The sequence below is a fragment of the Callospermophilus lateralis genome, chromosome 17, assembly GCF_048772815.1.
Source record: "Callospermophilus lateralis isolate mCalLat2 chromosome 17, mCalLat2.hap1, whole genome shotgun sequence".
Classification (NCBI taxonomy): Eukaryota; Metazoa; Chordata; class Mammalia; order Rodentia; family Sciuridae; genus Callospermophilus; species Callospermophilus lateralis.
This window is the reverse complement of record NC_135321.1, coordinates 16,539,948-16,563,537: the sequence shown is the minus strand read 5'-3', so window position 1 is coordinate 16,563,537 and position 23,590 is coordinate 16,539,948. Positions and strand designations below refer to the sequence as shown.

The 23,590-nt window shown below is 45.7% G+C and overlaps 1 protein-coding gene across 7 annotated transcripts in view; it reads left to right on the top strand.

Moving 5' to 3' along the window:
* The window catches only part of Nedd4l (NEDD4 like E3 ubiquitin protein ligase), a 304,979-nt gene extending 281,937 nt beyond the window's left edge, over nucleotides 1-23,042 (top strand). For all 7 annotated transcript variants that reach the window (XM_076836530.2, XM_076836529.2, XM_076836528.2 and 4 more), the window contains 9 exons: nucleotides 365-435; nucleotides 2,222-2,317; nucleotides 9,107-9,180; nucleotides 11,196-11,256; nucleotides 12,873-12,932; nucleotides 14,356-14,463; nucleotides 15,919-16,015; nucleotides 16,757-16,829; nucleotides 20,984-23,042. In XM_076836530.2, coding sequence (XP_076692645.1) covers nucleotides 365-435; nucleotides 2,222-2,317; nucleotides 9,107-9,180; nucleotides 11,196-11,256; nucleotides 12,873-12,932; nucleotides 14,356-14,463; nucleotides 15,919-16,015; nucleotides 16,757-16,829; nucleotides 20,984-21,086 — 743 coding nt within the window. In that variant the 3' untranslated portion in view covers nucleotides 21,087-23,042. The remainder of the gene's footprint in view (nucleotides 1-364; nucleotides 436-2,221; nucleotides 2,318-9,106; nucleotides 9,181-11,195; nucleotides 11,257-12,872; nucleotides 12,933-14,355; nucleotides 14,464-15,918; nucleotides 16,016-16,756; nucleotides 16,830-20,983) is intronic.
* The last annotated feature ends 548 nt before the right edge of the window (nucleotides 23,043-23,590 follow it).

The window sequence follows — 23,590 nt, the reverse complement described above, 5'->3', positions numbered from 1 at the left end:
CAGCCCCTTCTCTGGCCTGGGACACCATGTGTGTCCACCCTGACCAGTAGCCAACGTGTCCCCAGTGGGTTCCTCTGCCATGTCCTCATTTGCATGCACACTCCTGCTTGACTTGGGGCTCACTGGTGGCCTCCAGAAGCCATTTCAGTCCTCTCTCATACCATGCCTGTTGGGACAGCACCTTCTTCCCCCTAGGCCCCCCTTTCCAGGTCCTCCCCTACTGGTTCTGGGTTACTCTAGAAGGTTCCTGATTATTCTATCCTGGTTTCATTCAACTGGAAAACGGGTTAATCTTTTACTTCATGCTCTGTTGTACAACAGCCTCAAGGACTTGAAAATAAACCCGATTTTTGCCATATTTTAGGTTTCTTCATTCGACCATTTTACAAGATGATGTTGGGAAAGCAGATAACTCTGAATGACATGGAATCTGTGGTGAGTAGACACAGACCATCATGGGGCCCTATGGATGAGTGTTGGAGACCATGTTCAAAGTCACAGTGATTGCTGTGGGTGTTGTTCAGTGTGAACAACAGGGAGCAGAAATTAATTGATGAATCTCCCTAATTTTTGTAAGAAGCGAATCACTGTTCAGTTTTCCTGGGGTCATGGTACTTAGGATAGATACACCAAAGTCCAGTTACCCCCGTTTACCCGGCACAGGACTTGTGCAAACATATTACACTTAAGAGGTATCTGGAGACCTCACTGTAGCCTGTCTTCCATCCTGCTAGTGCAGAGTGCCTAGAGATTCCTCCCTGTCCTCTGTTCCTTGACCTCAGAATCACGGTAAGGCCAGGACTATAGGAAGAGTATGCAGTTGTGCTAGCTGTGGAGGATGAGTGCCCACCCAGAATGGGAGAGTCAGGGTAAGGGCCTCCCGAGGGTGGTCTGGGTTTTCACTTTGCACTGAACTCACTAATCTTGCTGGAACTGGCCATGTTAGAATAGATAGGATTTTCTACAAAAGCCAAAGCCAACTTTGTTTTCATAGTATACTCATGCTTCTGTTTTACTTTCAATTTACCTGTACCCACTTTCTACCTCTGGAATGTCCAGGTGTTTGTCCATGTGCCAATATAGGCACGGGGCCATCAGGATGCATCTTTTATTCACATGGGGTATTTGAAGCTTTGCCCGAGTTAGAAATTCTACCTTCTTCAGTCTTTTTTTCTTTCTTTCTTTCTTTGAATTATTTATTTATTTTGCTTGTCGATGGACCTTTATTTTATATATTTTTTCATATGTGATGCTGACACTTGAATCCAGTGCCTCTCACGGGCTAGGCATGTGTTCTACCACTGAGCCACAACACCAGCCCCTTTTTTATTTTTTAAATTGAGGACCTCCCTCAGTCTTGCTGGTGGGTGTAGTGACTGTCCCCTCTACTCCTTGGTACATGAGCCGTGTCCTTGATGCTGACCAGGACTGAGCAGCTGCTGCTTCTCTCACAGTAGGAAAGGAGAGAAGGCCTTGGCCCCTGCTGCATGCTGTCAGGACTGGGCTGGGGACACAGCCTTAGGTGCCATCTCACTTCTCCTTGTAGTCTTTGCCTTTGCTTATGATCTCACCTTGTGTTATTGCTACATTAAAAAGAAGCAAGGGACATAGAAATTGCTCTTTAAGTCTAATTTTGAACTCTGTGGTGACAGTGTTTTAGATGCAGTGTGCATATTATCTTGGCCTTTTCAGAGCCTGGTTGTCCCCAGCAGTAGAGACCCTGGGCCTGAGCAGAGTAGAGCTGGTGGCCCATGGCGCTCCTACTCATTTCTGAAATCAGAGTCGCCTCCCTTTTTGCTTTAATTAACTTGCAGAGGTCCATGAAAGCACAGGAACGGATGGAATCTGTAAAACCAGTGCTCAGTTAGAACCATCTCTGTCCTTCCCATTTTCCTCTATCTTCACTCTTAAAAGCTGGGGAGTGTATTGCTGTGTGCATGTTGAGTTCTGTAGACCTGAACAGTCCAGCTGCTCTGACCCCCTCTGCAGTGGGCATCCTCTACCCATTTCACAGAGGACAGGAGTCAACTGCAAACCCCTGTTAACCCTCAAAGTTATGTTCCCCTTTTAAATTAAAGGGGAGGGTGGGTTGGAATGGGGCAGGCACCATCACATTAGTGAACAGTGTAAATTCTTGAGCATGGAGTTATATTAAAAGGACTTGAATGGAGTCGGATGAGTTTGTGTTTTTAATTCTGTACTTTCTGTGTCATTGCTGTAGGATAGTGAATACTACAACTCTTTGAAGTGGATCTTAGAAAATGATCCTACTGAACTGGACCTCATGTTCTGCATCGATGAAGAGAACTTTGGGCAGGTACGTGGAGGAGACACCAGGAGCCCTTTGGCTTTCAAAGAATATCGTCTCTTTCATAGGCTCTATCGCTGCTTTCCTGGACAGTTAAGGAGGGCCACCCAGAGCTCAGGTGTTCATTATCATCTCACGGTGGCAGCACCTGCCTGTTGTCCCAGGAAGCCAAGTCCTGGTTACGGCCCCTTCTCTTCCCCACAAAGTTAGACATTCAAGAGGCCTCGGGAGCATGCATCAGCCTCTCTGTTCTCCAAAGCCGATCCTTGGTCTTAGCATTGAGGTATTCAGTGATAGTGTGATCGTTTTACTGCGAGGTAAACACATGCTGAGGGCACAGGGTTTTTTCTCTGCTTTGTAGTTCTGTTGTCCTGCTGGAATTTATCTGTGGGCTTGGGTTTGTCTTCTGTTCTTCTTGCTGTGCTCCCATGTGGCCATCAGGCTGGATTCATCATAAAAGTCACTCTCAAAGACACAGCTGCCTGCTTGGGGTCTTCATCACCGTCCTGGGCCCTGGAGGGTGTGTTTGTCTGAAACCTGAAAGCGTCAACTTGGGACTTGGTGGTTGTCCAGTAATGATGCTTCCCTGAGATCGAGGCAGGGGACTTCAGGTGTCATCTGCTCCTGACCAAAGCCCAGAGATATTTCCCATCTCCAGGACCAAAGCTGCATGGCCGTGAAATTAATTAGGTCATAGAGCCCATTTTCAGGGTTGCCATATGGAAAACGAAATAGATTTATTTTTTTATTGCCTCAGAGATTATTGAAAGTGAACTAACCCCACAACACTTTCTGTTTAAGCTGTCCCTATTTAAGAGTCTTAACTGCCCGTTTTCAAGACCAGCCTCAGCAACTTGGTGAGACTCTGTCTCAAAAAGGGCTGGGGGTATTACACAGTGGTTAAGCACCTCTGGATTCAATCCCCAGTACCCGTCCCCCAAAAGAGAGTAGCACATAGATGATTTTCCTAGATCACTTTTAACAAATGAAGGAAAGGATGGCACCAAAGACAAAATGAATCTTGTGTGTCACATGCATACGAGTGCCTCTTTGTGTATTCTCAAGAGAAAAACACATAAACCAGCGTACGCAGAGTAGTTCAGAAAACTGTTAGCCATGTCAGTGGTTGAAGTAAACGAGCTGGGAAACTTTCTTTAGTTGTAGTTGGATGTAACTATTTTCTATTTAATAAGTGAAAACTAAACAGAGGATGTTGTAGTTTTAAGTAGACTTCAGATAGAGATTCTGTTTATCATTATACTTGATGCTAATTGTTCACTATAAACAACCGAACCACCTCCTTTAATGCCATGGGGTCTTTTGGCTTTGGGTAGAATCGGGTAGAGAGACACAGTCAGCACAGACCCAGGAGATGATCAGGTGCTCAATTTGTCAAATTATTGCCTTCCCCTTTCAGAGAGCTAACCTGATGAACAAGGGGTTCATGTATCTACTTTCCACTCTGGGCAGGAATTTAGAGTGAATTAAGCTGCCAGGTATTGGTCTCTCTCTTCCTGTTCAGCCCCCACAGAGCTCTGTTCATGGCTCCTCCCATCTGTTCCCTGTCTTTACACCACTAGCCCCCAAGTCCAAGCGGCTGTCTTCCCAGAGACTCTTTGCCAGTCTCTCTCTACTTTGGCCTCTCATAATGGTGCAGTGGTCTTTCCAGAATGTAAAACCATCATGCTGTTTCCCTGCCAGAAACCTTCAGGGCTTTCCCAGTGTCCCTGAGGTAAAGCTCTAGGTCTGCCCTTTGTCCCACGAGGCCCTGTGTGGGCGGCCTGCTCCTCCCCCAGAGAAGTACCATGGACCTGCTTCTCATACTTTCTGGGTCAGCCCACTGGCAGCCTGGAGCCCACTCAGCTGCTTCCTGCCTCAGGACTTGCTCTTGCTCTTCCTTTGGCTGGGAACATCTCCTTCCCACTCGTGGAGCAGACATCCCTTCTCTGGAATGCTAGCTCTTGACCACAGGCCATGTACGTCAGAGGATCTTCGTGTCGTCCTAACGGTGCGCACCACAGTGAACTTTGCGTTTCTTTGAGTATGTGTGTGACATCTGTCTCTGCCAGACTTCCTCTTGGTGATGGCAGCTGTGTGCTGCCTCTCTTGCACACTTGCCATTATCTTGGTGCCTGGCACATGGTAGACACTCACACGTCAGTTGTTGAAGCAAAACTGCAGGCACTGGCAAGACATCTGTCCAGGCCTCTTGCCTCTTTCCACCCTCTGCAGAACTGGTGGCCAGGCACTGCAGTTGATCTAACATGAATAGGTCCATACCAAAAGAAAAGTCATGTTCTCCACGGAGTGGAGGGAGCGCAGTTGCCATGGTGAAACAGAGACAGGCTTCCACGGGGTTCTGAGCTGTTCCCTTTCTCATTTCACAATCAGAAGTGTCAGACCATGAAGTCTGGTAGCTGTTGATCCGCGTAACAGAGTTGCAGCTGTTGTCATTGTTGTGCAGGTTGTTTTCTCTGGCTGGTGAGAATCTGGAGCTGTTGATTTCTGGGGCCTATTGTGTTGCCACTGGAGAACTTTTGGTATCTGAGTGGTTGTCAGACACTAAGCAAGAAGACCAACCATGCACCCAAGACTCAGACATGCACACATGCACGTTATCGTGCTTTACTGTGCACTGGCAAAGCAGATCCATGTGGCGCTTTGGAGAAGCTCTGGGGCATGGGTCTTCAAGGAGCTTTACAGGAGGCAGGGGGCAGCAATTTCTCCCCAGACTGTCAGGTGAAGCATGCTCTCTCAACAGGGTGATCTCCCCAACTACTCCTTGGAGACCAAGGCAGAAGGACTCTAAGTTCAAGGCAAGACCCTGTCTCAAAATTTTAAAAGGGCTGGGGATGAATGGTGGCGTTCTTGCATAGCCTAGCAGGTTCAAGGCCCTGGGCTCAGTCCCCAGCACCACACACCCACACGGGGTGGGGGGGATCAGAAAAGGAAGAAAATTGGTCATCTCAGATGCTGCAAGGGCTCATGGCCACCCCAGGGTCTGTAGCATGTAGCACAAGTGTGCCTTAGATCCACGTATTCGGATGTCACAGATGTAGGTAAGTCATCCAGGTGGGGATTGTGATGAAGTAAAGGTTGAGAACACTGGGTTGGGGGTAGGGAGCGAGTGAAAAGATCAAAATGAGGAATGTGAGGTGGAGGAAGGGGACGGCAGAGCCAGGAAGACCCACCCAGACCTGGAGTCTGGAGTGGTGCTCTTAATATCAGGTCAGTCAAGGGGCAGACAGATGCAGCTGAGGAAGTTTGAAGTCGGGCAGGAGGTGACAGAGACCTCAGTACTGTCTGTAGGAAGCCTGACTGTCAGCTGAGGTAGGCCTGGCCAGGGATGGCAGGGCAGGGGCTGTGGGCTCTGACTGCCCCCTGAGGCTGCGTCCTGCAGGGCTGTACACACCGCAGGGAGCCAGGTCTAGCGCTCAGCACCCAGGGATGGAGTCTTCGAAGCACACAGACTTCACTCTGCCCAAGTCCAGCAAGCTCAATAGGATCCAAACTGTTTCTCAGCTAAGGGGGTGTCTGCTTCTATGAGGGTCACACATCGTCTCGTTGTTTCCTCTGACCTTTTATATTTTTTCTGGTGCTAGGGATCAAACCCAGGCTTGCATCTGCTAGGCAAGTACTCTACCATATATCCCCAACCCTTTTTATATATTTTTTTTTTATTTTTACTTTTATTTTGAAACAGAGACTCGCCAAGTTGCCTAGCCTGGCCTCAAACTTGTGATCCTTCTGCCTCTGCCTGCCAGGTAGCTGGGGTTATAGGTGTGCACCATCAGGCTTGGCTCTTCTGGTCTTTATGAGGAAGAGAGAAATTTATGATCAGGCCAATAAACTTAAAGAAAAAAAATAGGAGTTTTTCTACAAGCACTTATTGAGCACCTCCTGCATGCCAGGCATCGTGTTAGTGTCCTTTGTCTTATGTTCTTCAGGACTTCAGACCCAAGTTATTGACAACGCTGGCCCAGAACGCCAGTGTCATGGTGGAAGTGTGTATTTAACAGAGTAGGGAAATGGACGAGGTCAACAGGAATGGCCCCACAGGGGAAGGAATGAAGACCCAGGAAGGGTCAGAAGTCAGCACCACTGATGGTTTGAACTGAGAAGCCTGCACAGGGACCTGGGGGCCTCGCTCCAGGATAGTGCCTTAGGGTGAAGACAAGCAAACCACCCTTCCCAGGCCCACCCATGAACACCCTTCACCACCAGCAGAATCAGCTCTGCCACTGAATGGGCACCACAGACTATTGCCTGTGGCCACATTATTTAGCATCAATAGTCTTGGTTTTCTTTTTCTTTCACAATTTTATTGGTTTGATCAAAAAATGTTTATCTTTGTAAAAATTAATTCTGTATAATAAAAATATCTAAAATTCATATAAATTACCTATCTCCACTATCTTGAAAAATCATGGCTAAATTTTGATTTGTATCTTTTAAAATTATTCTCTGTAAGCACACAAATGAAAGTTTTGTTTCTGTTCATTTTTATGGAAGTGAAATTGTACTGTGCCCATAGTGTTCAACACAGTGTATCACAGATAACTTTCCATGTCAGTAAATATTAAGTGTAGCCATTAACATGACAGATTTCCATTTTTTAGATGTACAATATATTTTTAACCATGTTCTGTTGGTAGGCAATTTAGCCTTCATCAGTATTTACTAAATGAACATAAAATCCTGGGATAGTCATGCAAGCTATGTAATCTTGGAATATACATTTATATTCTTGATTAATTTCCCCTTTGATATAAATCCCAAAAACATATATATATATATAAATCTTGATGCCTACTGCCAAATTACCTCACAAAAGAATTGGACCAATTGGACTTGGCCAGCAGTTAGGGAGAACCGTTTCCCCACACTCAGTAGCTCAGGCTCCTCCTAGGGACGTAACTTCATTGGTCAGTTTTCAGCAGTATGAGTTCCTTTTTGGCTTGGGCTAAGGGGCAGTCAAACGTGAGATGAAGGGTTTGACCTCAGTGAGTTGCCTGCAGTGAGCTGGGAGAAGAGGTGCACATTCCTGAGTCATGCAGGGTGCTGCTTGGGAGGCAGCAGAGATGTCTCCCCATGTCTGCGGCTGACCCTCTCCTTCAGTATCACCCTGGAATTCACAACTCCAGGGGCTCTCTGGGGGCCCCTGTAAGCAGAGCTAGGGAAGGGTGAGTCCTGGAAGGAGTGTTAGCCCAGGGGTTGTGGGTGTTATTTATGCTCCCTGCCTAGACTGTTCCAGAGCTGGGGAAGGAAGAGTCTGTCTTGGGAGAGCTGAGCTGCCCTGAAAGCCTGCCCTGTATCAAGTGATGGGCTTGGATTATTAACCTGTCAGTGGTGTGGGTCAGGTAGAAAACTTCCATTCCTGAAGGGAACAGCAGGCAACCTTAGAGGAGGACTAAATGGAGGAAAAAGAAAAATCAATATGACACTGAAAACGAGTACAGAAGGTATAAATGAACACTGTCCACAGGTCTCAAAAAAAAAAAAAACTGGAAGTGTTCTCCAGGAAATATGCCTACACCATCGTCCAGGTGAGAAATGGCACCCTCCACAGGCCAGGAGCTGGAGGACAGCAGCAGGAAAGGGAGGTGGAACCATTGGAAGGGTTTGAGGAAAATGAATAGAGTTAGAATCTGCATCAGGCCAAAAGTTGAATTCACTATAGAAAATGGAATTCAGTCATGTGGTGGAAAAGTGAGATCCCTTCCCAGAGGAAGAGGGAAAAGGAAAAAAATACAACGATGGATGCGATTGACGATGCCACCCCAGTGTGAACAGGAGTGAAAATCAAGACAGAAAAGACTAGGAGACAAGACTGGGTGTGCAAGGCAGGGTGGGAAGATGGATGGAGCAACTCGGCTGGGCAAAGATTCGTGTACACACTGGAGTCCCATCCCTCTTATGGCTAGAACTCAGATACCTGCTATGGAAAGCTTCCCGCAGGCTTGATTGACTCTGTAATACAGCTGGGTGGGTGGAGAAGGAGACTCCAAGGGATCCCCCGGAAATATCCATGTGGCTGTCTTTTAGCAGGGGAGTTGGTGGGGGTAAGTTTTTTTCCCACCTTCTTTGTTTGAAAATTCCTCCAATGAGAATCAACATTTTATTCTTAAATGAAAGGCATCTCCCTCTCTTCTCTTGTGCTAGGTCTTGCATCACATGTACTGACATGAAGCCAGGGCTGGGTCAACACCAAGCAGAAAAGGGATGGCTTGATGTCAACAGCTTTGTTCCCTCATCCAGGGTTGCTCTGAGGGAGAGCACCGTGGGGCAGAGAGCAACAAGTGTCCTAGTGCAAATAACTGTCTGCAGCCTGGCTTTTCAAGCTGCTTTCTTCCCTGTGTTCTTATTTTAAAGTCCCTGTCTTTTGCCTCTTTGCAATAAATTCCTTGCATCCTTTTTTTTTATGACTATAAAATCTAATTTCTAGAAACAAACAGAATGTATTAGAATTTGGATCTCTCTGGTTTTGATGCATGCACTCTGTCCTTTTTTCTTTTCAACATAATTAATTTCTCAATGAATAGCAGATGAACAATGTTGCTCTTCTCCATTGTTGCTAATGTATGAAGGATAATTAAAACCATAAAATAAATTGCCATTAATGATAACGTCTTTAAGTGTGTAACGTCTCAGCAGTTTCAAAGCCTCATTAGACATTCTCATACACACAGAGCCCATTTTCTGGGAAATATTTTTGAATAATTTTTTTCTTTTATAGCAAAATATTACTTAATACACAAAATAACTTCATTATGGTGATTGTTCTCTCTTTGATTACAGACATACCAAGTGGATTTGAAGCCCAATGGGTCCGAGATAATGGTAACAAATGAAAACAAAAGGGAATATATCGAGTACGTATACACATATTTACAAATATTTCTGGTAATAAATTGAAGGACATAGTTGGTTGACATCCCCTGCCAAAGCAGCTCATATGTGTTCAGTTGGTCTTTAGTCACTTTGCACAATGGGAGCTCCTTTTGACCTGGGCTGGTTGAATGTGGGATGTTGAATATGGAATGGAGATTTTTGTCTTGTGACTTCAGTGAGCTCAGATATTAAGGGGAGAGCAGGGAGAAAAGGTGTAATTGTTGAGAGATATGACAAATATCTTTTTCTTTTTTGGAGTATATGGGTATCATCTAAAATTTAGAATTGCAACAGTGGAACCCAGTGGCAAGAACTAATTAGGTAAAATAAGCAACTACCAGAGATAAAGTATTTTCTCTCTTGGTTTCTTTTTCAAAATGAAAACTTAGGAAAATAATTAGAATGGATTAGGAAGAATTTCACATGCATAAGGATAATGAAATGCTTCTAATATTTGTAATATTCTTAACCTGGTCTCTCTGGTTTGGTAGAATAATGTTAAGTTCTCTTGGAAGTCCAGCTCTTAAGCAGTCCTAGGTCATTTGTACGAGGCAAAAGGTCTTTTGGTTGGGTATGTTACATTGTCATTTTGGGTATCACTGTGTGGTTCAAGCACACCATTCTGGGCTCTTCCAAGGATCTCCAGGCTGCCAGGTGCAGGGATGAGGTCAGTGCAGCAGCATTTGGTTCTGGGGCCCTAGTTTCCACCATCTGTGGGTCACAGCAGTGGCCTGAGCTTGTTTTGTGTACAGCACTCCTGTCTTTTAACAAGCTGGTGCCCTTCATTCTTCTCACCTGAAGTTAATCAAGGGGCTTGCATTGAAACCATGGTCTGAGGGTCTCAGCATCTTTAACTATGATCTGCAAAGAAAACCTGTGCTTCCTGATTAGGAAGAAATAGTGTTGCAGTCTCTACTAGGAAACCCGGAGAAGGGAACCATCCCACAACAGGCTTCTCTACTCTCAAGTTGAAACCTTGCTTAATAAACTAGAAGATGCGACAGCTCTTCCCTGTCCACACTAATTGGCATACTTGTTCTGATCTTTGACAGTTTTAGCAGGTAACACCATTGTCTTCCTTGGGAAAGTACAGATGGTGAATAGTTTTTTTAAAATGCTCCAGCCCAGGACACTAAGACCTGAAGTTTGAGGAGTCTGACGTGTGTGTGTGTGGTGCATCACTCTTTGCAGATAATTATCCTGGGGTTCAAATGTAGTGAGAGCCAGGGCTCTGCCAGGGTTTCAGCTAGCTTCACTGGAAAAAAAAAAAAAAAAGTACAATCGAAATCTGTAACTGCTCCCTGGCCCTGCACTCTGGTGCTAGAAGGTGGTGTTGGGCTGATGATTGACTGCAGCCCAGTTTTATAAGCAGTGACTGAGCACTGGGATATGCAGGCTGCTCCTCGGGGGCCATTGCTGTGGTGCCACCAGCCCTGTGTGAGGACAAAATGTCTTTAATGAAATCCAGAGTGGATTTGCTTTGTGATCAGTTCTGCCCAGAACACTGTCACAGGGAAAATGGTTTTAATAAATTTCAGTTACTTTGAGAGTCTTCCAATTCCTCCTCCAAATTTTGGTATTAAAGGATTGGTGCACATGATAATGTACTCCCTCTACAAAAGCACATCTATATTTATGCACGTGGGTGTGTGGATATGTGTGTATGGTACACACATACCTATGTGCTTGTCCCTCATGATCTTTTTTCCCTTCTTCACGTATCGGTGACATTTGATTTGATCAAGTAAGGTGGGGTGGGGGTCGGTTACGCTGTGGAAATCCTCAGTGGGATTTTATATTCCCCACGGGTGTCCCAGGGCTTCTTGAACAGATTCCTGAATCAACAGTGGGTGCACAACAGCAGACCCCTTTTGCCCCACTGTTACAGGGGTTTCTGTCCCTTTCCCTGCCTAAGGAGCCACAGTCCCCATTGTAAAACAGCAGCGAACCCTGGCCATGAGGGAGATGGCTGAGCGTGTGCCCTTTTCTTCTGCAGCTTAGTCATCCAGTGGAGATTTGTGAACAGGGTCCAGAAGCAAATGAACGCCTTCTTGGAGGTGAGTGCTCCTCAAGTCCTGGTTGAGGGAGGATGGCGGGCCTCCTGCAGGTGTGCTGGAGCTGACCATGCACTGAGTCACTGGGAGGGTGGGGACACCCCAAGGAAAGCCACCCTGCCCACCTCACACCTTGACCAGTCTCCAGGATGAGGGTATTCAGTAGTGTGGCGCCATTTTTTTTTTTTAAGAGTTCTCTTGCTTTGCTTCTCTGATTTTCCAATTTGTCTTAACTGTGCTTCAAGAAGACCTTTTACACCCTTGAGCTAGAGCCATCATCTAGAAGTGTCAGGCGGCACCCACGAGAAGTCTACCTACTACTGTGAGGCCATGGTCGAAGTAGTTTAAGGACTTGGGCTGAACACGAGCAGGGCAGTTTCCCATCAAGCCATTCCTTCCTGGGACATTGTGTTCCCCTTTGGTGGCTGCGCCCTCCTTTATGCCTGTCTTGAAATTCCTCAGGGATGCCCTCCTGTTCAGGTACACGTAGGGCACATTTTTGTCAGTGGGGTCTTACCTAGTACCTGTGCCCACTTCCACCCTGGGAAGGAAGGAAGCAGGCACCTCCCAGATCCAGTTGCTCAATGCTGCGGTTGTCACCAGGCCCCTTCTGAAGATCCCCTAGCAGAGGCCAAGGGGGTTCCTCTCTGTAAGAGGTGTTCCGTGTTGACCAAAAGTGAAATCCTTATTTAAATCTGAGTGTTCGTTGTTTAAAAGACAATAGAAGAGGGCTGGGGTTGTGGCTCAGTGGCAGAGCACTTGCCTCACACATGTGAGGTTTTGGGTTCAATCCTCAGCACCACATGAAAGTAAATAAACAAAATAAAGTATTGTATCCATGTGAAACTAAAAAATATTTTTTTTAATAAAAAGACAATAGAAGAAACTCCAACCGCACTTAATTTCCAAGAATAGATGCGGCTCTCTTGGTAGCAGAGCTCTTCAGCGAACCCTAGCCCAGTACCTGCTAGGAGTAAGGAAGTCCTTACGGAGCAGAACACAAAAACTCGGGTCTCAAGGGACATAAAATGTGAGGATAGTCTTGACAGGGGCACATTTCAGACTTTATTTAAATAAGAAACCCCAGGACACAGATTCCCAGGCCCCACCACGTGGAGAAAGCCCAGCTTTCTCCCAGCACAGAGAGGCCAGTGTTGCCTCACGCCACTGCTCAGAGGTGGGGGTGTGCCCAGCATAGACAGCAGACCAGTCTGCACACCCCCACCTCTCCCGTCTTGTGCTTCATCTCTATACCTTCACGTTATTTTTAAATGTGTGTCTTGTGTGTCCATGGCTTGTACTCTCTGGCTCACAATGGCTGTGTCATAAATGGCTTTTGCAATTCACCTGCCTGCAGTGTCCCATGTCATCATAGGGTTTTAAATATTAACTACCAGAACCTTCTAGACTCCGTGACTTGGGGGAAGAATTTGTGTTGTGACTTTGCAGTTTGTACGGGAACTATGGTTAACTAGATACTGTCACTGACGTAAGAATCATCAATAAGGAATGAGTTTTACCTAAGCAACCAAAAAGAGCTTATGTTTTCTGTAAAATGGGTCTTTTTCAAGGAAAAAAAAAGTGTTTAGGGTGATTTTCTTTTCTTTTTATCCTTTCAGGGATTCACAGAATTGCTTCCAATCGATTTGATTAAAATTTTTGATGAAAATGAGCTGGAGGTTGGTATTACAAACATTTTATGTAAAATTTTTAAATATCATCTCTCATTACAAATGATATTTGACTATTCTCTAATCTGTCATGACCTACTGAGGAAGTTGAGATAAATTCTATTTTGCACTTCATTATCTGATGTGGGACTAATGGATAGAAAAAGTCATTAACCATAGCGCCCATGCCCGTGAGCGGGCAGTTGTGGAACGTCCCCACTGAGCTGGGTTGGGTTCGTGGCACCAGGAGAGAAAAACTGGTTTGTAGCGGCACCCTGCTTTTCAAGGCCAGGCTGGCCCGGCATCCCGCCTGCCTCCCCATCTCCACTATGGTAATAAATGGGGAACTTGAGCTCAGACTGGGCTGTGAGCATCTCCTGGAGATTGTAGATCAGAGATCTCCTTGAACTTGACATCCTTTATGTGGATTAAGGAAAAACAGCAATGGTGTTTTGATGAGTGTCCCTCCTAGCTTCTTGCGGTTGGTGTAGGTGAAAGAGGGCAACTTGAAAACCAGAGGAATATCTTGCCCTTTGTTGCTGAGAGAAACAGAGGAGGAGGGAAGGCGGTTGTGTCTGTTGCCAAGCTGGTGATGGCGCTCGGCCATTGTCCAGGACACCTCAATGGACTGGCTTTCTGTACTTTTACCTTAAAAGTGAAGACCTCAAGATTAATGGTGTCCTAGAAGCCATGCACTGTGAGCCTGGAATTGTGCAGGTGGAGTCTCTGAGGCAGGGAGAAGCGAGTCACCTCACAGGTGGACCCAGCAAGGTGTGAGCCCAGTCAGGCCTAGGAACTCAGTTTTCAGGCTTTGGGTATAGTTCTCTCTGTTTTATTCTAGTCCCTCTGCAGGAAGAATCATATTCATTAGTCTATGATAAACCTTTACTGGAGAAATACATGATAGGCAAAGCAAATCTTAGACTGCCTGCCTCATTACGTGTCTGTGCTCCATGGGCCTCTGGATGGGTGAGGCCAATTGACCTCATCTGATTTAATCAATCTGAGGAAGATGAGTTCTTGCTGTCACCCATACTAATTTGGGGGTGGGTAAGGAAAGTTTCACATATTCAGATGAATAACCTCTCAAGGAGACAGCCAGGTGATATGCCTATGCTAACAGGGTGTGGAAGGCCACCATCCTTGTGCTTGAGTTTGGGGGAGGAGGAAGGTGACTGATGTGGTGTCCTTAATTCCTGTTTGAAATGCCATGGCCTTGGGTGAGGGTTAGAATCAAATCACCCTCATTATCTGTGCTGTCTCTGTGACCCAGTGTGGCAGGGGAAGTTTGGAACACGTATCTGCATTCATTGGTTTTCATGAGTCACTAACAGGCTCGCTTTCCACAGCGACAAAAGGGTAATTTCCTAGTGTATGATGTGTTCAGCTTTCACGCCCTGCCTTCCTTACATCTGGTCAATTTCCTTAACAGTTGCTCATGTGCGGCCTCGGTGACGTCGATGTGAACGACTGGAGACAGCATTCTATTTACAAGAATGGCTACTGCCCAAACCACCCTGTCATTCAGTGGTTCTGGAAGGTAAGCCCAGTGCGGCCAGGCCCTGCTCCACCGAGTTGGGGCAGAGGACTCACCAGCGGTCTCTCTCATCTGTCCTGACTTTAGGACTGGTGCTGGATGCTAGGGTCTGCTTGGACTTGGACCATTAGGGAGGGAAGAGGCCCCGTCAGAATTTCTGTAATGCACAGCATGAGATTTGAATCCTCATGAAAGGCCACTGTCCTTCCTTGACCACCTGTTAAAGCAACTCTGAGGAATCCATTGAGTAAGGTGAATCTGAAAAGGAGTTCAGTGGCCTCCAGAGTTCTGACTCTAGAAGTGGAAATCGAATGAGCTTTCTCAGGGTACACACTCACTGTCAGGGCTGACTTGTCCAAGATGCCATTTTCTGTGAAGAAACTGTTTTCTCAGTTTTGTTTTGTTTTGTTTTTAAACTAGTTCCAATTTGGATCTTTACATCTCTCAACCAAAAATGCAAATAAAAATTGATTTACTATCTTAGGGCCAACGTTTGCACCTGTTCGGCTCAAGAGGGAAGTGAAATAGAAATGGATTTGTTCAGACAGATGGAAAACTAACTTTAAAAAAAAAAAAAACAAACTACCCCACCCCCCACCAAAAAAAGACTGATTAAATTTAAAGAGATTATAATTTCTAAAGTTTAAAAAAAATCAGAAATTATTTCTGTCATTAATATTATTTCTAACAGTAATTATTTCTATTATTAATTAGAAATTATTTTTATTGTTTTTCAAGTACCAGCAGAAGTATGGGGAAAAGATAAAACAATCTTCAAATCCTAGATTAAGTCTCAGTCACCTATGACTTCGTTTTTTATTTTTTTAGTTATACATGGATATGGTATCTTTATTTTGTTTATTTTTATGTGGTGCTGAGGATTGAACCTAGTGCCTCACAGGTGCAAGGCAAGCGCTCTGCCACTGAGCCACCACCCCAGCCCTCATGTTTTTTTAATAGCAGTTCAAGCAACATCCAGATATGAAACATCACACAGATGGCTTTAGAGGCCTATTTTTGCCTCTGTTTTTCCTTCTTTTCATAAAATGTTATCTTTGGGGAATTTGCAGTCTGCAATCCTATCTCATCACCTGGGTTCCCCTTGTGTCGACCATTCTGGAACACTTATATTTATAATTGGCCTTGAGGGAGCTGGCAAGCCTCAAACTCAGAAACCTGAGCTGGATGCCATCAAAGAGTTTGCTTTTTATATCATTTATTTTGGCCTCTTGGCAGAAGAAGAAAGACCTGGTGATCAGTCACTAAGATTAGAAAGGCTGGAATTGTGGTAGCCATTTAAAAAAAAATAAAATAAAAACACTGACTCTGTTTTCAGGGTCAACTGTCTAGGTCTTCCTCCATGGCAATATAAATAAGATTAAATTTGCCTGCCCGCATTCCAGCAGCATGTGCTGCATGTCACAGGGGGACATGATGGCCTTCTGCCTCTGTTCATAGGCTGTGCTTCTGATGGATGCAGAGAAGCGGATCCGGTTACTGCAGTTTGTCACAGGAACATCCCGAGTACCCATGAATGGATTTGCCGAACTTTATGGTGAGCACCATGCACAGATCCAGTTCTCCTGTGGGGTTCTAGCCCCATGACTCCTGTGGGCCAGGGACACTCTGCCCCCTGAGGCCTCTGCCAAGGCTAGGAAGCCCTGTCAGGCCTGCATGCTCACATGCTCATATGGGTTTCATAGGGTCCTGTGTAGATACAGATAGGTGCTTCTATCTCAGGAAAGGGACAGTTTGCGAAGAGAACCATAGTTTTGTCTTTTCCTTTTTTCTTTTTTTTTCTAGTTTAGTTTTTTTAGTATATCTTTAAAAACAAGGTTTCCCCTTCCCACCCATGTGGTTCCAGAATCACCAGGTGATTCTCTCAAGGATGCCTCGCCTCCAGGGGGCGAAATTCCTCAGTGCTCACTTGAAAGAAATCACTCTCGCTACTGCATGTTGAAGCTCACATTCATTTCCCCAAAAGCAGCTGTAGATCTACCTGCTGGGCCCAGTGTAGGGGCTACTGCTGTTGCCCTGGCAGGTGTTGCTATGCCGCTTGCACCTGGGGCAGTTCCATCTGGCAGGTGCAGCCGAGTCTGTGCCATGAGCTTGTGCCACTCCCAATGCTCCCAGCCTTTAGTACTGTGCCCCTGCAAAAGGTGGTCTCACAGGAGTCACCCCAAGCCCTGCCCCAGCAGTGGCCATTGTCCTCCTGTCTTCCCTCTTCTCTGATGTCCCTGCAGCTCTGTCCTGCTGCCACAGGCCCTGCTGATATGTCGTCTTCTTTCCTGTCCAGGTTCCAATGGTCCTCAGCTGTTTACAATAGAGCAATGGGGCAGTCCTGAAAAGCTGCCCAGAGCTCACACATGGTAAGTGACCCAATGCTGGAGTGTCAGCCCACAGTGTGCTGCACAACTCGGCTGCGTGACGCCAGCCTAGAGGAAGAGTGCTGCACTTCCTACCCAGAAAGAGCTCAGAGTGAAATGTCAGTGTCGTGATGAGAACATAAACTGCAGTAAACACCGACAGAACTGGAAGGCATGATCTGATTCCGCCCAGAGTGTTTGCACATAAAGGGCCAAGGCCTCCAGGTTCTTAGGACTCCCTTCAGACCCCACCTCCCTGACTCTTCTAGGGATCAGAGATTTCACTTTTCACCATTTAGGTGTGTGGCAGCTGTGAGCCTCTCAATAGGGCTGGGTTTTGCTTCTACCTAAAATAGGTCATTTGGAACTTAGGTTAAAGTTTCCTATAGAAGCTTTAATTTCAAAAGTGTATGTTAGTAGCCCATGACCCCCCAGAATTGACTGAGATCATGGCTGAAAGAGTGTTAAGAAGTCTGTAGGTGGCCCATGACCCAGGGTGGCAAGGAGTGGCACCCCACACCCTTAGGAGACCCTGTCAGGCTGCAGGTAGGAAGGAGGCCTCTGTTTCCTTGGAAGAGTTACATAGCACCCACACAGCCTTGGCCCAGTGGGTTTGTGAAACCACATACAGAGACCTCTTGCTAATCCGAGCTCATGTCCCTGTGTTGGTTTTTCTGCTTAGGCTTTTCACTCTTGCTCCTTAGAAAGCAGGGGTGTGGGCCTCCTGGAAGTAGTGAGCCGCAGGGCTTCCAGTCTGCACTGACCACACTGGACTTACATGAGCCACAGACGCTCCCCAGACACATGTGTCTTCTCTTCCCTTCCTTATTGCCAGATAAATCTCACCAGCCTTGTAAAGCATGTCTCCTGATTCAGGTAAAGTCTTCTTCCACGTACTTACAGGAAGCTGCTTCTTTAAAGGGAAGGGCCTGATAGGGGAGCGTCATAAAAGTGAACTTGTCATAAAACATTGGCTGTGAAAGGTATTTTCCTTCTGTATGGAAAAGAATGGTTTTTCCATTCATACCACTCATATGACTCTGAATGGAGTGAGTGTGGTCACTGCCTGTCAGGCCTTTTTGAAGCAAGCCGAGTCCAGCCTAAAAGTGGTAAATATCCAGAACAGTCATTGTCCTGGTTCTCGGCCTTTGTTCTAGGGAAACATGTTTTGATAGTCTAGAGTTTTTATTCCGAACAGTATCGGAGTCCAGGGTAGCATTCTGGGTTCCGACAGCCTCGTTTTGGAAGGTGGCCCTACAGAGCCAAGCCCCAGAAACCAGCTGTATCCATGCAGAACTCCCAGTCTCAAGCACCAGTAAGGGTGAATATTATAAATTAGTAAATTACTGGGCAGAAACATCGTCCATGGGTCAGGCAATTTTCCTCTTGATGACAACCTCATGATACACTGTGATCATTCCTCAGGGGTTAGGACACTTGCTCAGGAATACACAGTCCACAGATTCCCTAATCACAGGATTTGAACTCAGTTCTGCTACAAATAGCCAGCTTCCTTCACTACACCATGTCCACTGCTGTGGTTACAGCCCTTGTCTTGTTTAGTCCCTGCCCCTCTGTGACCCCGTGGTCAGGTAACTGACTGTTGAACTTCAATTTTGGAGCCACGATTCAAACCGCTGACCTTAGCTGTGCAGTGGAACCACAAAGAAGATGTTAAAAACACCGATGCCAAGCTCCTGCTTGCAGAGAATAGGACCTGGTTGGTGTGGCATGTGGCCTGGGCAGTGGGACTTTAAGGAAAAAAATATTTTCAAAGATTCATTTTTAAAGGTAGACTTAGGAAGGGCAAAGGTTACCTAGGAGGAAGAGAGCCCAACTGCCTCTTCCCAAAGCTGATTTTTCTGGGCTCTGTGTCATGAAAGTAAAGCCAGCAAACAGCTCTTCCTGGCTCCAGGTAGGACTTCGGTACTCTGAATGGCTTTCCTCCCGCCAGGCCCCGGTGGTGGGAACAGGAACTCTATGGCCACTTTAGCAATGGTTCCGCCGTGACATTCGCCATGGACAGGTTTCATTTCTTCCATGTTCCATGAGAACATAAAATGCACAGACTGCAAACTGAAAATCTGATTTAGCAGAGTGAGCAGAGCTGACAGAGCTGGCCCTTGGATGCCCCTCTCGGGTGTCTGACATTCATGGGGCTTCATTTCATTGTTCTGTGAGAGTCGCTCCTCAGAGGTTTAAAATGACTCTTTAATAGAAATCGCAGACCCCCCTGCTGTATTCATGATCTCATTGGCCCACACACCCTAGCCTGCTACAGCCTGCTGAGGACAGGGACTGACTCCTGTCACCCAGCTCCCTTGTGGCAGACCAAGCCAGGTCCTTCAACAGTAACTGGCACCTAGCACCTTCCAGGCATTGTCCCAGACACCGGATCTGACTGACCCTCATAATTGTCACAGTTCAAAGACTTGGGTCATGGTGACCCATTCTTACAGAGAAGAAAACTGAGGCTTAGAACCTCAGCTCTTAATACTCCTCTCTTCACCTCCTCTCTCCATTATGTCAGTATTTCTTAAACTTGAATCCCATATAGGCCTCTTTTAAAAGGAAAAAAAATCTTCACGGATCCTTGAGAGTGGGTCTTCAGACTCTATGGGAATTGCAGACCCTGGACCATGAGCCTCCGGTGTGAAAGAGCCACATTCTGTGGAAAGCACTTTCTAGTGCCTTTGTGAAAAGTGCCATTTAGGAAGTACAGTGTTGCACACTCATTGTTTACCAGCTGCTATGAAATCTGAGTGGGGCCTGTTAAACATTTTAGGGTTAGTGGGGCCCATCATGGAGGTGCGTTTGTTTCTGCTGCTGATGATCAGTGGTTAGCTTTTAAAACATGCAAAGCGGCTCTGTTTATACTTGGAGTCAGGTCAGCATGGGGTGGGGGCAGCTTTAAGCACAGATGGTGTGGACCCTCACAGTAGAGGCATCCATGCGTGGGTCAAGGGCTGTGCTTCAGAGCCAGCCTGCGGCAGGTTACCTCACCTCCCTGTGCCTCAAGTTCCTCCTCTGTAAAGCAGGGGAGAAGCATTACCTTCCTTGACGGGGGTGGGGCGTGCCAGGGCTCAGTGCGGAGGACAGGCACAGCAGACTCCATGAATGTTAGCCCTCCTCGAAAGATCATGAGCCGCTGCCAGGGCGTGTGGCCACATTCAGGACAGATGCACATCGGCAGTCCCGACAGACACTGATTCTACAGACATTGAGTAAATATTGAATGAATAACAACACGGATCACCATCATCTACTGAGTGAACCATGACACTGGTCACACTTGCTGCCCTCCAGGCCCACCTGACATGTGTTCAGATCTGACCCTCCCAACACCCAATGAGCAATTTCCCCTTTTCACAGATGAGCAGACAGATCCAAAGAAGGTGATTTGCCAGAGGTCACATGGCTAGTAAGTGGTCGAGCCAGAATTTGAACTCAATTCTATAAACAAGTAGACAGTATGCCTGCAGGGGCCATCCACATAGCTGAAGACTTCATTCTCACCAGGGTGGTTTGCAGCGCCCCCAACTGAAGCCCCCTGATGTGTAGGGGTTGTCCTAAAGGGTACAGCTCTTTTCTGCAAACCTCACTGGCTTGTGTAACTTTGGTTAGCAGAAGTAGCCTGTCATTGGCGTTCTGGAGCCCAAGTAGCCTGGCCTCTGCTTTGGGGTTCCCAGCTTTCCTAGGAGTAGGGCCCACAGCACCTTGGCTGTGCCTCACTGCTTTTTCAGGACACATCTGCAGATTGGAGGTCACTCTGCCCACCTTGAAGGCTTGTGATGAAAGTCAAGGAGTCCATACATAGACCTGCACTTGGCTCAGGCCTAGTGGAGAATAAGTGATAGCATTAGAAATGGGCACAGCCTCACTGCATCAGCAGCCCTGGAGCATACATTAATGCTCCTTTAGCATAGGTTTCATGGACTATTAGAAAAGTATTTTTCTCCTTGGTAATTATATAGCTTGTTTGATTTGGGCAGTTTCATAGCTAAAATTTATTTATTTTGTACTCAGAATTGGGGCTAAAACCTTTTCATTCCCTTGTGCAAACACCAATTGTCCCATTAGCCAAATCTAGGAAGTGCTGTTGGAACTAAAGGGTGATAATGGTGGCCTTCTACCTACACTGTTTGTTCATTTTGCAGCTTTAATCGCCTTGACTTACCTCCATATGAAACCTTTGAAGATTTACGAGAGAAGCTTCTCATGGCCGTGGAAAATGCACAGGGATTTGAAGGGGTGGATTAAGGCCTTCTGACTCGGGGCTGTCCATCAAGCAAGTTCCCTTGCACTTTTGCATTTGCCTAACAGACTTTTGCAGAGCAGGGGGCAGAGACCACTGCACGTGCTGTCTGAGCCCGGCCTCCACCCGGGCCCTGCCCGAGTTCAGATGCGGGAACCCAGTCCCAGCTCGAGTTCCCACCTCTTCCACCACAAATCCTCAACTGGTTGATGTGTACACTAATTACATTTCAGGAGGACTTGTTCTATTTATGTTGTGCCTCTGCAGGCAAAGCCCTTAATAAATATTTTGCATACTTTCTAATGACAATGAATGGAATTAATCACTCCACAGGTATAGTATTACAACTCATGTTTACTTTTTAAAATGATTTAGACCGATTTTCAGATTTTATTTCATTACAATTAAAGATGTCTCATGTACTTGGAAAGTGAGCATATTTTTTTTGTATTTGAATTTCATACCAAGCTTAATGTTAATGACATTTTTATTTTTGAAGTACTTTGACACCCCCCACCCTCTACTTTATTAGAACTGGAAGGCTCACTTTTGTCCAAAAGCCTTCCACAGACAAGTACTTTTGAAAGAATTTCAAATAAAGCATTAGGCATAATGATAATTTTTCCATACTCAGAATGAAAATAAACTGGATATTACTTTCTTTTTATTTAGGTAATAGCTACAGGCTGAGAGAATTGTAACATAGCATGACATTTGTGTTAACTTGAAAGGAATCACACCATTATTCCTTAGAAGTAATTGTGTGTGCTATAACACATTTGAGGCAGGGTTGGACTATCATTTCTCATTGGAGAAATTACTTAACCCTTCCTTGCTGTACAGTCATCATTTTATTATATTTTCCCCTTTGCTGTCTGTCATAGAGACATTTTGAATGAAACTTGGCATTGCTTGATTCGAAACTGCGGAAGCCAGATCCGTTCTGTCTCCTCCGGGTGTGCATTTGCCAACGGCGGCAAAGTAACCGGTTCCTGCTCTAACTGCGCCACTTCTGAAGGCACTTTATGTACTATGCGGAGGTCATATCTGGTTCCATTTTTGTTTTTTAACATACACATTAAGTGTGACGATGATTTCTTCTCCCTGCACACATCTTTCCTGTGCGATGTCTATCAGTTGTGAATCTGGCTGCTGGTGTATAGAAACCCGGATGAAAAGCTGAGCCTACAGACCTGTCCTCTCCAATTGTTTTGTGACTTCTACTCGACTACAAGGATTTATTTAATATACACTTAATGGAACCGAGTTCTGTTCCCTACGACCTGGTGCATGCTTCAGTACCGTGTCCCGCCCAAGTCGTGTCTGTTGTACACTAGAATAACAGAGACTCGGTTTGCTCCACTGAGGTCAAGCTGCTAAACTGGGGGTGGCGGAGGATTGAGGGTGTGTGCACAGTTTGCTTCTTTTCCACTTTTAAGTCTCGTTGCAGAATTCTGTCGTGTTTAGAGACTATGTCTGAGACAGCGTGGGAGTGCAGTCATCCTACCATCCCTTTTAACTTGTGTTTGTTGGGGAGCACTGGAGGTTTGATCTCTTGGCAGGCATATTTAAGACAAAATGTGATTTTGAAGTCTCTGTAATAAAAGAAAGCTCTGGTGTAAGAATTTGCTCATATGCAAATTATGCAGCTCCCAATGGCATGTGTGATGCCCTGGGCAGCTATGGCTGTGAAGAAGCACCAAGGCCTCAAGTTATAGAAGGTGGATTGCTGTGGAGCTCAGTGCTGGCTCCTGTTCATAGTGGCTCAAAATACCTAGGAATGACCAGAAAACTTACATGCTAAGTAATTATAAAAAATGATGTTGCTCATTTTTTTTTTTTTTTTTTGCCTTTTGGTGGGAAATTTTCCCATAAAACCAACATGACAAATGTCTCAGTGGTAAAGGTCCCTTTTTTGTTGCCCTCCTAGTCCAAAGTTATAGTAATCTTAAAAAAAAAAAAAAAAATCATGCCATTTGAGTTGAGCAGAGTCCTTGGATGAATTTTGAGAATGATCATGTCATTATAGGAGGAGAAATCTGATTCTACTGTGAAAACTGGGATTCTTCAGTCATTTCATAAACTGTGCATTTCGTGAATATTATTTTTTAAAAACAAACTAGCCCAGATATTGAAAATAGAAACTATTCTCATCATTTTTAAGCCAGGAACAGAAGAATTATTGAAATATGCCCCTGAGAATATTTGAATGATGGTAATTGTGAATGGCACTTTAGTTTATCTACCCCTTGATACTCCTCTGATTTTTAACAATTAAACATTGCTGGATTTGGGGTTTGGTTAAATGAAAATGCAGTCACTAGTCCTCAGTTATTTGTGAAGTTTTTCTCTGCCTAAAGGCCCAGAATCTCTTCTAGATCTTGCTGCCTGCTGTTGCCTACTCCAGGCAGTAATGGAGAATGCTCTGCAGGAAGAGCAGGTTTCTGGGTCATTCTCTGACCTCCCTGCTCCAACAGCTGTCCTGGGGGAGGAGGTTGGTGCTGCCAGT